At 49.3% G+C, this 15,218-nt stretch overlaps 1 protein-coding gene across 4 annotated transcripts in view; it reads left to right on the forward strand.

Moving 5' to 3' along the window:
* The window catches only part of TRAPPC9 (trafficking protein particle complex subunit 9), a 600,839-nt gene that overhangs the window by 469,367 nt on the left and 116,254 nt on the right, over positions 1–15,218 (forward strand). For 3 of the 4 annotated variants that reach the window (XR_006737185.1, XM_045560810.1, XM_045560811.1), the window contains one exon: positions 1,233–1,323. Coding sequence is in view for 2 of the 4 variants with exons in the window: in XM_045560810.1 (XP_045416766.1) it covers positions 1,233–1,323 (91 nt within the window). In the remaining 2 variants the exon portion in view is untranslated. Of the gene's footprint in view, positions 1–1,232; positions 1,324–2,167; positions 2,321–15,218 lie in introns of all 4 variants that reach the window. The other variant, XR_006737186.1, reaches the window with a different exon arrangement.

The following is a 15,218-nucleotide window of genomic DNA, read 5'->3' on the forward strand; positions in this document are numbered from 1 at the left end:
CAGAATGTGAGAGGTATGAGTCCAGAGAGAGCACAAGGTATTTTGGAAGAATTGAAAGAAGTCTAAAATAGCTAAAATGGGACTCAGGATGGGCAGGGGTTCCCAAGCCTCAGCCTATACTCCTGTTGGGTGGCAGTCGTGGTGAGGCTACCCTGGCTCTCTCGGGCAGCTCTCTGGTCCAGACAGCTTGCCAGGGATGCCTGTTCGGCCTGTTTGACAAGGGGGATGTGCTCGCTGTGCTTGACACCCCGCGGAGCTCCCTCCTGCTCCGCCATCTCACCCCAGCTGCCAGCCTACACCTCTTCCACCTGGACAGTCCCTCGGGGCACATGTGATTTTTCAGTTTCTACGTTGCCATCTTCACCGGAACATGAGCCTCTCAACTTGGAGGCTCATGCCCCATCATTCCTGCATCCTCAGCACCTGCCACCCACCGTGCCTGGCATGCTGGACACACTGGATGTGTTTGTGGAATGGAATTAACTTTCTGGAGGAAGAAGGAAGTGGAGTGTTTTCCCCACTTTCCCAATCACTACAGAATGTCAGAAACTAAAATTTTCCCTTTTGATTACAACTTAAATAAGGTGACTTTAAATTATGTAGGAAAGGGAAAGAGGTTTTTAGATTGGTTTCTGAGAACCACATTAGTTTAATATTAGTGTTCAGGAGACTTCTATTTTCTCAGTTTCTAAACCTAATTTCTTCATCCACTGATACTTGCTGAGAGACTTTATGACTTCCTCGATTATGGACTCGCTTAAGTGAGCCCATTTGTAATAATATGTGTAATTACATCAAGATGTATAACACGACAGACATGAAACCAGCATGAAACTGATACGTGTTGAGAAACGCATGGGTTGTGTTGAACAGTGAAGCACAGTTTGAATGTTTTATTAAGGAAAAATAACCTTTCATTTTTCTTTATTTCCCCCAGCAAGAGTAGTTGTTGGATTAAAATTATCCCAGTGGATTTCCCTTTCTTACATAATAGTCACTTAATTTAATAGATTTCGGGGTGAGGGAAGAGGTACTTGGAATGTTTATGTGCCCCTGATTTGCACACACTTACCATGATGTCTTAGTGGTGGGTTAGAACATCACTTGGAAAGAGGGGAGACATATCTGCTGTATGAGTTTCCCCGTCTGGAGGTCTCTGTCCAGAGACTTCTAGAACTTCCCCTCTTGTCTCGGGCTCAGCAGGAGCCAAGTTTTCCTTGACCGAATCTCACCCCTCTCTGAAACGCAGCGGCGAGGCGAGTGTGGAAGGACTCCTGAACCAGCTCGTCCTGGAGCACCTGCAGCTGGCTCCTCTGCAGTGGGGTGAGTAGCCGCCGGCCACCTGTCCATTCTGGGTGAACGTGCTCCTTTTCTCACAATGTGAAAGCAAGTTCTGGAGGAGTATGTGTTTAGACGCTGCAGATGTTGGTGGGTGCTGAAGGTCATCACGGGAAACTCTGGGGAAAAGGGAGCTCAGTACGCCACACTGACGCAGCTGTGTGCATCCACCTGGGCGGGCAGCTCCGCACTCAGCACCACAGGTAAGTGCCGCCAGCCCGTCAGAACACAGGTGCGGTAGGAGGGTCTCGAGCTCCGCCTTGACTTCCAGGTGCTATATAGTGGGCCATGTTCCAAAATGGCAAATGACCATGTCTGACAAGGTGTATATTCTGCAAATGTTTCTGGGACTTAGAGTGGTTTGGGATGGTAGAAGACAACAGAGTGTGGTTACTTCCTTGCTTTTACGCTATTCAGCTGGACTGGGCTTTGACAGCTTTTCACACTGTCTGTATGGAAAAGTGTGTATTTTATAAACACCTCAACTCAACTTGGTGTCCATCCCAAAAGAGCTCACCACTATTTAACACTTAGCACAATTTATTTGAACGCCTGCTTCCTTTTACAGCTAGGAACTTTTACCCTATCCACGCCTTTCTAAATGGTACTCGAAGATATTTTGCTGAGAAGCAAACAGTATTTCTATTGGAGTGAGAGTCTTCACTATTATTTGGAAATTATTACATCAGATAATCTGTTTTGGATCAACTGCAAACATATATATCCTCTTTCTCCCTCTTTATCCAAGAGATCATTGCATATGAGTATCTCTTCTTTGATCTGGGATCCGTTTGATTAATAAGCTTGATCTGCCCCATTTGCGTGCTAGAGACACACGGAAGTTATCCCAGCAGCTTGAAGAGAAGACAAGCCTTTCTCCTCGCATTCCATCATCCCCTTCAGCCTTGAGACCCCCTCCCTGCAGAGGCTGCCTCCTCTCTGCTGGCTCCTGGCTCTTCACAGGTGAAAGCTGGGGAGCCAGGTAAGGGCATCCTCGTGGCAGCTGTGAATGGTGTGCATTTTACACTGGGTGGGGGGGTGGGGGGGAGGTTCTTTCCATTGCATCCTCTTCTTCCCCACTGGCCCAGCCTCGGTGGAAGGAAGGAAGGGTTTGGTGTTTCTGCAGAGGTTTTCACAGTTTGGTCCTCTGGAGGCTTCCCTGCTACCCAGATGCTTTTCTAGGTTGCAGTGTCCTATCTCCCGATCATCTGGGCACAGTCAGCTTCTTCTACCAGATTCATGCAGCTGGAGAGGGTCAGACACTGGTACCGTCCTGGCCATGGGGCTGGGACAGACCCCAGGGAACTAGTCCTATTTAATCTACAGCCCGAAGAGGCTCCACCTGGCAGATAAGCAGGACTTTCATGGGGCAAGTGAGCAAATGGAGGTCACAGGCAGAACAGGGGTGGGCCCAAGAGCAAAGGGCAGAGTGACTTGGGGTAGAGAGGTGGGCAGCAGACAGCCTCCCCACCTTCTGTCCCAGGGTCGGTAGCCCCAGCCGCAGGCAAGGTCTGCAAGCTGTCTTGGGGGCCCTTGGTTGAGGTATGACCAGTGGGCACCCATGAGCAGAGACCTGGAGAGAAGTTTGGGCAGTACCAGGCTGAGGGGGAGGAAGGCCCTCCCCCTTCCAGCACTCTTCGAGTTGGCAGGACAGGCTGGCGAGGTCGCCCTTCCTAGAGCAGGGACTGTTCCTGGTGCTGTTCTAGGTAGGCTCTAAGAGGAGAGTTCTGGGACTGGAGGGGCACAGGACAGAGAAGAGGAAAGGACCTTGGATTGTCAAGTATCCTCTGTCCCAGGCACTTTGCATAAGAGATGCCATTTACTCCTTGCCACAGTTCCATGAGTGAGGATATCACCACCTCTTTCAGGGAAACCAAGGCTTGGAGGTTGGCACTTACCCCGAGGGCTCCCAGGTAGCAGAGCTGGGAGCACTGCATTATGAGCCACTGTGCCTTGACCAGCCCTGGAGGAACCTGAGCCCCAGCCCCTCCTGAAAACCAGCTGGACTGGAAGAAGCTGGGCAGTTTGGGAATTCCAGTTGAAGAAAAGGCTTAATATTTAATAATAATAAAGGTCCTTTCTGCTCATTTTGCCCTCTCCTCCGGGTGTACTAAGAACATCCTTTAAAAATTTACAATAGTGGGGAAATCAGGAACAACTATGGGCAGTTGGAGCCAGGACTAAGAAGTTAGTTTGGCGCTGGGCTGCCTTCCAGCACGGAACAGCCTGGGGCCGTGCGGGCAGTGTGGGCAGAAGCCCCCGCTGAGGCACGTGAGGCCGTGGGCCAGGCACAGACCCCGCTGTGTTCCGCTGCTGCTTCTGTTTCTTGCTGTGTTTTGTCTTCTTTGGATTAGTCCATTTTCTGTTGCTTATAGCAGAATACCTGAAACTAGGAAATTTATAAAGAAAAGAAATTTATTTCTTATAGTTATGGAGGCTGAGAAGCCCCAGGTCGAGCGGCTGCATCTGGTGGGGGCTGGCTTCTTGCTGGTGGGGCCTCTCTGCAGGGCCCGGCACAGGGCGTCACATGGTGGGGGGCTGAGCGTGCTCACGTGCTAGCTCAGGTCTCTCTTCCTCTTCTCACAAAGCCACCCGTCCCCTAACACGATAACCCCATTAACCCATTAGTCCATTAATCCGTGAGTGGATTCATCCATTTATGAGGCCAGAGCCCTGTTGACCCAATCACCACCTAAAGGCCCCACCTCTCAGCACTGCCACATTGGAGATTCAGTTTCTATGTGAGTTTTGAAGGGGACATTCCAGCCATAGCACCCTTTTTTCATAGGGAAGTTTGGGGAGTTCTTTTGGAAATGTGGCCTTGTCCCATGGCCTTTCTGGATCAGGCAGCCCTGGGCTCTGATCTTAGTCCTGTCATGTGTCAGCTTCATGACCTCTGGCAATTCACTTAGCCTCTCTGAGCTTGAGTTTCCGCATTTATGGAGTGGGATAATAATACCTGCTGTGTGAGTTACTGCAGGGCTCATATGAGATGACGTTGGTTAGATGCCCAGTGCTGTCCCTGCCTCCCTCCCCATCATTTCCCCCAAATCTCCTACCTGCCATCTCACCCCCTCCAACCTCCTGCCCGGGCCCCTGACCTCCATGCAGGGTGTGAGATGACATTCCACTGATGTCATTGCCCCTGCTTCATTGCCTCCCAGTGGCCCAGACACTTTTCAGCCTGCGGGAAAATGTGGGGGCAGGGTGAGAGAACAGAACCCGAGGTTCTAACTGCATTCTTATCTGAAAGCAAGGGCCATTGACAGCACGTTTTCCTAGTTACCTTGCTGGTGAAGTCAGACAGACCTGGATTTCAGTTTTGGTTTTGCCATGTACTGGGGGGTCACCTGGACAGACTATGAGACATAGCCAAGCCTCCATTTCCCCATCAAAAGACGGCATGGACATCTCCCACAGCAACCTCTCAGTGTTGCTCTGAGGATCAGAATCAAAATGAAATGACATTTGTAAATGTGTCTGGCAAACCATAAATCCCTACTGGCTGCAGAGCAAAAATTTATTATAATCACTTATGTTTTAAAAGCTACCGAGTCTTTTATACAGATATTTTTATTATTTTTGGAAGATCAGCTCAGTTCTAGGAGCCACATATCAGAGCCCTGGGGGATAAACTTGCAGTGGGGCCCTCCGTGAATTTGGGCTATTTGTCCCTATCCCCATGCCCTAGGGACTGGGCAGCAGGAGGACCCCTTCCTGGCATCTCTATAAGGATGGGCCACCCTCAGGGAGCCCAGGGAGCTACCCAGGGAGTCGCTCTCCCCAGCAGCCTGGGGAGGGCGAGTGGGAGGGCTGAGCGGGCTGGTGGGTGTGGCACGTCATTAATAAGGGTTACGTTTTTCCTGCTACCAGTGAATCGGAGTTGGCCCAAGAGTTGCTGTCTCTTACTCTCTCTTGCTCTGGGAGAGTTTGAGAAGGTTGTTTTTGGGTCTCATGTGCATGGCAGAGAAAGATGGTTAACAGTTTGGGTGCCAACTCTTTTCTTCATAACTAAAGAAAGGTCAGAGCACCTTTAGGGTTGTAGTTTACAATGCTGTGCATTGGAAATCTGAGGACAGTTTCAAGATGTGGCTTTACTTCTTTGTTGTCAGACAAGAGAAGATGAGCTAGTTTGTAGGACCCGGTGATACCCCCTGGGTTGTTGGGCGGCTCAGAGAGCATCAGGAGTGGGTGGGGAGTGCCCACCATGTGTGAGGCTCTGTAAATGACTGTAGAATGACCAGACCTTATAAACTGTACCGGACCTTATAAACTGTGATTGACAGTGTGACCTATTTTTGTTATATTATTAAGATTTGTGCAGAAAACCCATCTGGATCTAAAGTAAGTTGGGTTCCCCAAAAAGACTAATAAAAATGAAGTAAAACATGTCTTAATGCATCACGTCCATCGAAAGAAATCAGTTCCCTGGGAAGTGGTAGTCCAACGGCTGAGCCGGTGGAGGGTCTGTCATGCCAGAGACCCTCGAGGATCTGGAGAAGGGGGCGGGCGGCTCCTTCTGCAGCATTGGCATTGGTTTCCTCACAGGGGTTTTCTCTTTCTGTTTGGCAGTTGACACTGTTTGGGTCACTTGTCACTGGGCACATTTCATGGCAATGCCAGTATGTTGGCAAATAATGCAAGTATTAATACTTTTATCCTAGAGAAAATGCATAGCTTTTTAAACATAATTCTAAGGCCTGAAAGGCATTTCTGCTGAGAGGCCTTGCTGAGCCCAGCAAGTAGGGCCAGGCCTGTGTTTTAGTCCCAGCAGCCACCTGCATGGCCCCGTGCCAGTCTTCACGGATGGTAGAGACTCCAGAAACACTGCAATATAGTTTCCTGTTCGGGGTGTCATAATTCATTTAGCTATTATCATCTGGCTGTTTCCAATGAGTATCTCTATATACAAATTTTTATTTGGTTTTCTGACTACACCGATTTTTTAGTTATGGAATTACTAGGTCAAAGGATGTGAATGTGTTTAAGGATCTTGAATGTTTGTCAAATGAATATATGACTATTGATCGTGATAGGGACATTGTGGGAGCTTGGATTTCTGAGGTGACTTTCTGACCCTTGTTGAGAGCACAGAACTCCCAGGCCTCCCCTGTGAGGTTGGGGGTGACGGGAAGGGAGGGCCTGGGCCCAGGTCAAGTCCTTCAAGGACTCTAGTGTGTCCTTAGGACTTTGAGAGCCGCAGTACCTGGGAGCTGGATTGTGTATCAGAGGCCATCGTGTCCTAGACCCCCCCATACTACGGATGGATCTATGAGCCGTGGGAGGGCAGGGGTCTTGCCATGGCCACCAGGGTTTGGGCATCACTCCCCACTGCATTCTTCCACTCAGGAGGCCCTGCGGTGTCTTGGCTTTTCCTGGGAGCTGTTAGTTCACAGGCCTCCTGCACACCCTGAGTTAGTCTGATCGGCGAGATCACAGTGAACGCCTGCAGGGGCCTCGGTCGAGTTGAACGGCATCTCTTCCCAAAGGCAGCCATGTGGGGATTTTCCATTTCTTAACTGAACTTTCTCTTTGAACATCTTTTCAGATCGTGTATTTATGTATCTGTGTATATGCAGAGAAAGAAAAAGAACAAGCACCCGCACCCCATGACTCATAGTTCAGGCCCTTGGGATATGGAGCCAGACACAGACCCCATAGAATGACTGTGGCTTTGAAACCCCCCAGAGCTGCTTCTGGTCTTGACTTTGCCATATTTTGTCGAGTTGGCTGCGTGCCTTGAGCAGTTACTTATGCTCTGAGCTCTGGTCCTCTCTGGGAAGTGTTGTGACACAACTACCTCACAGGGCTTTGGGGAGAATTAAACAGGCTCACACAAATAAACCTCGTCCTTGCCATGTAACTAGTGCTCACAAAGTGAGCCTTTTTTGTCTCTCTGGCTTTTTTCTCTGTCTCTTTCTCTCTATTCATTCCCTCAAGGAGCTCCTAGCCTAGAAGAAAAAATGTGCCTCAAATAAGGACAACACTAACAGCATGGTGGGTGCTTGGCGAGACCCGAGGTGGCAGAGCAGGCCAGCCCCACCAGCAGGGGCCCTTGGGAGGAGGGAGATCACTGTGAGCTTGGGGGGACACTCAGCTGGACTTGGCCAGATGGCTGATCGGGTTGAGTCAACCAGAGTCGACCATCTGGGCAGGGCTGGGCAGAGAACCGTGCTGGCCAGGCCCAGTGTGGCAGCACGTGAGAGAAGGAGGTGAGTTTTATCTGCCTTCCTCACTCCTAAGCACATACCCTGGGCTTGCCCCCAGCCCACTGGTGGTGCATGGTGGTGTAGGGTCTCCATCCCTGGCTCTGGCACAGTCACCTCCCACCTCCCTTGTCACGTGTGTGGTAGATCCTCTGTCTTGGGCCCACCTGCTCCTAGTCCCCAGCCAGGGCTTTGGGCTGCCTCATCCTCCACTCCCATGACTTGGGCTCCTCTAATGATTCTGTCAGGGCCCCTAGAGCATCAGCTGAGGCTGCAGCTCTCCAAAAGCCCCCATGGCCCGAGGGAGTTCAGATCCCATCACAGGCTGGGCCCTCCCCAGGCTGGGCCCTCCTGCCCTGCAGGCCTGTCTCAAGCTTCCCAGCCACTGCAAGTTTGGCCTGGCCTGGCTGACTGTCTCTGACTCAGAGCAGGCTCATGTGGTCATTTCAAAAAGAAAAAGGTTGTTATTTTAAAGTAACCATTTTGCAAGTACATATCACCTGCTGGGCAAGGAGTGAGGACTTTGTGTTGTTGCTCTGAGCCCGCATGCTTAGCTAATCCTGCCTGTAGAGAGGGACTGCCACTCAGCGAGGCGGGCCACACAGCCTGCACAGCTAGGAGGGTCCGTCCAGGTGCAAACATGATTCCCTCACATTAGGACCCTGACCCTCCCACCAGGTCACGTCATGAAAGTAATATGTTCTCACACTAGAAATCGAGAGGAAATCAGAACATTTAGATAGAGAAAAATTAGCCTTTTCCTATTCCTAAAACAACCTCTATTGATTTGTTGTGCATTCCAAGTCTTTTTGCTGTCTTTTTCCTGGTTTTAATTTTATTCATAGAGATGATCATACTGTATTTGTATCTGGGTCCCTTTTTATGCTTGCCAAAACACAAACATTTCCCAAGTTATAAACATGTCTTACACATATTGTTAAAGGCTAACCTAAATTTCATCAAGTGGATATAAGATAATTTAATACTTCTTCTATTTTTGAGTGTTTAGATTGTTTCAAAATGTTTATAATTATAAAAGTTATATGCAGTGGTTTGTACGCAGAGCTTTTTCTGTGTTTTGGGGTTATTCCCTCAGCATGGATTCTCAGAAGTTATTAATATTTTATGGGATCTTGGCAGAGAGCAAAGCCATCAGCTTTTACTGTGTGATGACAGCGATCGCGTGGCCAGGATGGGCATAGTGTCTGTGCTGAGACGTGGGTTTCTGTCTCGTGTTGGGTTTCTGTCCCCATGTTGAGTCTTGACTTGGGCTAGTGATCAAATTCCCTGAGCCTCAGTTTCCTTTTTGTAAAATGGAAATGCTGAGGGAACAGATCCTCAGTGACGGTTTGAAGAAAGGCCCGTGATCCCAGTGGAGAGTGTGTTTCTCAGGCTCATCGAGGCAAGTGTGGCCTTCGGGGGCTGTGTCGTGGGTGCTGGACCTGGACCACGGCAGTGGGGGCCACTAGGATCTCCCTTCAGATTTGTAAGAGGGACACAGGGCAGGGTGGCCAGGAGCTGGGCCAGTGCAGGACAGGACCGAGTCCTCACGTGAGGCTGGAGCTGCCGAGATGCCTCGGATCTCTGTGAGTGGTCCTGGGAATGGTGGTCCGATACTGCAGGTGGGAAGAAGGCGGGGCTGGGCCTTTCTGTGCGTGCCGCAGCAACCCAGCATGCTCCCTGACTGTCTATTTTGAGGACCATCTTCCAGGCGTTTCCATAGATACCCGGTCATGGTGACTAATGGGACTAAGCGTTTGCCACACAGATTTGAATGTCCCGCTGCTGTGCCACCCTCCGCCTTCTTCAACTGATAACACTTTTCTTAGCGCCTTATATCTCCTCAGATACGTCAGTGACTGGTCTGTGGAGTCTTTCATAGACATCTGGTGAACACAAAGTGGATTTGGCTGCATTATAGGATGGACATTTTCAGTACACAGACTCCAAATAATCACCAAGCAAATCCTGCCCACGAGCTCGCGTTCTGGGCGATCATATGAAGTAAGCTCATGCAGGGATGATGATAATGCTGCTCTGGGAAGCAGAGTGGTCACCTGATAACTGTGCAAGGGACACTCCACGCCTCGCCTCAGAAAGGGTGTGGCTCCTTCACATTTGGGGAGCAGACTCAGGGTCCAAACTCTTCACAATATCTTGTCTGGCCCCCACAAGTCTGTTAGGTCATCACTACTCTTCCCTTTTTACAAATTGAGAAGTAGACTCAGAAGAGAAATTTTGCCTAAGGCTACAGGGAATATGTTGATAGATGGATTGACTGATTCATTCATTCAATAAATATCTATTGACCAACTACTCTGCACCAGGCACTGTTGTGGGTGCTGGGGGCCCCAAAATAACAAAAGAACAACAAAAGAACAACTGTGTTTGTGGAGCGCTTGCAGCAGCGTGTGAGGAGCTGCATGAGTGACTTTCTGTGTTACTTCATCTGTTCCTCCTGCTAACCCAGTGGGATGAGCATTGTGTGTTTTCTGGAAGAAACTCATGGGTAAAAACCTTCTAAAATTTGTTCCACAATTGTTGTCCACCCCCAGCTCTGCTCCCTTGTGATCCACTGTCCTCACTGTAGCTCAGGGTGACCTTCCTAGACGTGACGCTGACTGTGCCACTCTCCTGCCTAAACCCTTGTGTGGCTCTGGGGCCCTGAGGGTGGACTCCAGATCCTCCGCTGTGGCTCAGAAGGCCCTCCTGCCTGGCAGTGCCCACCCGTCTTCCCTGTGGGGCCTGTTCCAGGCTCCCTCAACTGTGGACACTGTCCCCACAAGCCATGGGCCACCCCTCTCTCTTCGAGGCGTTTATACCTGCAGCCCCCACAGTCTCATCCAGCCCTTTTCTTCCAACACGAGCTATCCTAGGAAGCCTTCCTTGCCCTCCACCCTCATGCCCTCCTGCCCCTCCACAACTGAGCTACATTTCCTCCTGTGTGTTACCCTATCCCTTGGCACAGCAGCTTTCTCTTTAAATTTTTGTTCTGCATTGACTGTGTCCCCACTACCGAGTGAACGCTGTGAGAATGCAGAACAGCATCTCCAGCACCTAGCAGGTGCTCAAGGAGTGCTGTTGGCTGCAGGGAAGAATCAGCGAGTAAGGCCATCCTCCTCCCATGTGCTCAAGGCCAGATCTGAGCCCCAGGCGTAGATGTCATTCCCCCACGTGGTTTAAATGGCTCCATGTTGATGTGCTCTAATGCACTTAGACAATCCATTCTTATTGGTTATTAATGGTTTCATTTTTCCATTTGTAACACTAAGGCAGATATTCTTGGCTTCTGCCTGTGGCCGCCCTGGTCAGTTCCTGAGGATCAGTTTCTGGAGCAGGATTACTGGTGCAGAGTGTGTGTGCTTTGTGAGGATTCGTGTGCCTGTGGCCAGTGTGGTTGTGTTGTTCCACGCTCTGCTGGCAAGGAGAATGACTTAATTGTGGTCACTCTGGATTCTCTACAGTGCTACAGCCAGTTAGAGAGGAAGCCTGCCCCAGTTCGGGCGCTGTGCTGAGTCAGACCCAGGCCTTGCACTTGTCTTTCCCCAATGCCAACAGAGAACGCAGCACAGTATTGTCTGGGCTGGTGTTCCTGGGAGCAGGAGCCAGACTAGGGGTTCTGGTCCTGGAGCCGGGTTCCTGGAGAGTGCTCGAGTACGAAGGACAGGAGTATGGCCCAGAACATAAGGCAAATGGAATGAAGTTTTCCCACAGCCCCCAGCTCCTTCTTCCTGAAATCACTCTCCCTGGCCCTTCCAGACTTGTGCATCCTCCCTGCAGGAAGCCTTTGTCACCACCGTTTGCTCCATGACATCCCACACCATCCTGGGTATCTTTGCCTTGTCCCTGGTCCATCCATTCCAATACCGTGAGCTCTGTGGAGCACTGACAAAGTGCAGACAGGTTAGAGGAGGTATGTTGCAAGGCTTCCTGGGCCCACTGAGAAGGGCCTGGCACTGGGGGTGAGCAAGTACTGGGAGCAGTTTCCTGTGGTTCAGGGCAGGGCCCACATCCGTGGCTCTTGCGCAGCCTGATGGGAGTGGCGGCAGAAGTACCAGGAGGCAGTGGGGGACGGGTGCTGCTCAGGAAGAGGACAGTTCTCTTCCCAGGGTGCTGGGAAGAGTCGAGCTGGCTCGGTTGTGAGTACTCACTTATTACTCTTAGCTTCTTGCAAATGAAATAGATGAGCAACGCATTGTCATCGTCTTTCTATCTGTGAAGAAAATGAGGCTAGCAGAGGCTGACGGACTGACCAGGGTTCCCAGGCAAATCAGCAGTAACCTCAAGAATAGCCCTGAAGCTCCGTTCAAGACTGTGTTCTCTTATGTCCCCCATGCGTCCACCCAGCCACCCATCTATCCAGTAAACACCTTCTGTGTGCTGGTCTGTGCTAGACTTGGGGTGGGGGGGTGCTGCCCTGGGGTGCCCTAGCTCTTTCTACCCCGCTCAGCTCCCTGCCACTTTCTTTAGGAAGCTTCACCTTTTTGGAGGGGAACTTTCTGCAGGAGGTCCATTCCTGTGGGAGAATGGAGCATGGGCCCTGCCTTTCACCTTTGGATTCAGACTCCAGGAAATTTAAGGTTCTGATAGTCCTCCCCAGTGTGGCACTGGTGAACTGGTGTGCTCCCAGTGCCTCCTGGCTCACTGGGCCAGGACAGGCCATGCCACAGACGAGAGATGCGGTATAAATGCTTGTACAGCGCAACAGCCTGTAAGTCCCAAGAAAAGGGCAGACACGAGTGGAGATTTCAAGTTCCGAAAAAAAGCTAAGGAAAGAAGTCTGAAATCTCCGTATAGTAGCAGGTGCCAGGTTATCAATCCTGATAAGACAAGAGCTAATAAGAATTGGCTAAAAAGAGCATGCTCTATGCCCACCCAGGTTATAAGAAAATTTGCTGTAAAACCAAGAAACAGCTCAGCTTGCAGACTTTCACCAGCAGTCACCATAACCACCTTTATTGAAAATCCTCTATGATGGGGATGTTTAATGTAACTCATGTGCACAGTCCTCAGAGCAACCCCCTGAGATAGATAAAATTACTCTTATTTTACAGAGAGAGAACTCAAAAATTAGAAACATCATTTGACAATCACCAGCAAGGAAGTATCAGAATGTAGAGCAATTCTAGGTCTGACTTTAAGTCTAGACTCTCTCTCTCTCTCTGTACTTCCCCCTCCAAGAGAAAGACTCAGAACAGAATTGGAAAGCCCTCCTCCCTCTACAGTGTAACCCTTGCAAGCACACACACTATTTTCTTGGTTTATATATTTTGCAAAGAAAAACCACGCACAAACATACTTTGGAGTTCAGGAGGTGCAAAAGGATATGCAATGAAAAGTAGGTCTCCTACCTAAACCAATCCTCTTTCTGTAGGCTGCCCCGTCCCTGTTCCTGGTTGTGTCTGTAGATGCAGTTTGCTCATTTCTTTTCCTCAGTGGTAGCATGTGAGCTCTGTTCTGCCACTTTTCATTTTTTCAGTTAGTGGTATGTCTTGCGTATCATTCCATCTCAGTCCTCCATGTCACGCTGTATAGAGCTGCCATGTTCTTTCCAGCCATTGCCTGGATGTGTCCTCATTTGTTTACTCTTCACCTTTAGATGGACTCTTAGGTTATATCTAATCTTGTGCTGTTATAAACATTGTTGCAATAAATACTCTTGTAAACCTGTCATTCCTCACAGGAGTGAATCACACTGTGGAATACTTATTTCAAATTGAACAATCTTTTAAAAAATATCTTCTGTTTTTGCATCATACTTAAAAAGACCTTCCTAATGTGGATTATATTTTTAAAAATTATCCCATATTTTTTCGTAATACTTTCACGGGCTCATATGTTTTGACATTTAAATATTTTATTCATCTGGAATTTAATAGTGTGAGTAAGGCATGGGTCCATCCTTTCTTTTTCCAGAAATGTACCTAATTGTCATTTAATAAATCTATCTTTTTCCACTAATAAGTAATATCACTTTTCTCATAGGTTTAGGGAAAATTTTTGGACTCTTTTCCATTGATCTGTCTACCCAAGAGCCAGACCACCCCTGTAATTGTTATAGCTTTATAGTACCGTATATTGTAATATCTGTTATGGAACATCCTTCCTCAATGCCCCCTCCCTTTTTTGCCTTATTTATTTATGTAAGAAAACCCCAGATTTACCATCTTGTCCATTTTAAAGGGTACAATCCAGTAATGTTAACTATATTCACATTGTTGTGCAATGGATCTTTAGAAATTTTCATCTTTCAAAACTGAAACTCTATATCCAATGAACAACAATGTTCATATTTATTATTTATTTTTTATGTAATTTCAGAAAGAGCTTGTCTAGCATTTAAAAAAAAACCAAAAAATCTTCTACAGGTGTTCAACTGGTACCCCACATGGAACAGTCCCTGCACAAGTGGCTCATTTGTGGCTTCCCTCCTCTCCCTGCCCAACTCAACAGCCCTCCCTGGGCCACAGCAAACACTCTCCCTACCCTGTCCTGCCAGTGGCCTCAGGGCTGAGTTGTGGGGTATGGCGGGGCTGTCAGGCTGCCTCTGTTGTGTGACTCATGCCTTTGCCCATGGTGCCCCCTTTCTCTGCCACATTTTCATGTCATTCTTGGCTGGATCACTCTGACTCGTTCTTCTGGGCCCAGGTAGACTGTGGCCTCTTCTTAAACACATCTTTTGCTGTGCTCTGCTCTGTGCTCCCAGCTCCAGGGTGGCTCTTTCTGATTCCCTTTGATCATCTGTGTCTGTCTCATGCTCGCTGTGGACTCACAGCACAGTGGGCACGAAGTACATGCTTGTTGAATGAGTGGTAAATAGCAAGCCTTCAACAAATATTTGTGAATGAATGAATGGGAGAAAAACAATCCTTTTCCTCAATGAGTCCACTGGCTTGCTGGGGAGAAAGGCTATGTTCCTGCGAGACCAAAACATACAGGCTGGAGTCCTTCTGTGGGGAAGAGCCACCCGTTTGTCTGCAGAGAGGCTGTGGCTCCCACCCTGAGAGCCCTGTCCTGAAGCTCTTCTGTCAGACCCCATGGGGACAGCCCTAGTTGTGATGACGACAGCTGCTTCTGCTGGGCCTCCTTGAGTCTTTCCTCTGCTGCCTCTAATCACAGTGAAATCAAGAGAACTTAGACTGCTGGTTTGAATTGGTGCTAATTAGTGCAGATGTAAATCAAGCCAGGTCTCCGCGGGATTCTTAGTTCCAAAGCTTCACATGAGCTTCCAGGCAGACTTCACAGACATGTTTCCTACAGAGCTTCTGTCGTCACTCTCGGACCTGTTGACATTCACTGCCAGCACCCTGAAGTGCTTCCTACTGGCTCATTGCTCACCATGGTGCAGGTGAATGACCACCAGCACGAAGCACCTTTGTTCCAGAAGAGGAGGCAGGCCCAGTGTGGGTAAATGACCCGCCTCATCCAGGTCTAAGGCCCTTTCTGGTTGCTGAGACTTCACCTCCAGGATCAGGAAGATAGCCCTGGGAAGGGTGGCAGGCTCACAGCTCCACGGGGCAGGGGGCTGCTGGGCTCGCTGCTGCCTGCTCTGCAGACACGGCTGCCTTGCTCCCTGCGGGCCTGTGGGGCAGGTTTTCCCTCTCATTTCACAGAGATGGAAACTGGGGCTCTGCAGCCACCCGGCCAGGATGTCACAGAGCTGGCATTTGAATC

This window comes from Lemur catta, chromosome 9 (assembly GCF_020740605.2).
Source record: "Lemur catta isolate mLemCat1 chromosome 9, mLemCat1.pri, whole genome shotgun sequence".
NCBI classification, from domain to species: domain Eukaryota; kingdom Metazoa; phylum Chordata; class Mammalia; order Primates; family Lemuridae; genus Lemur; species Lemur catta.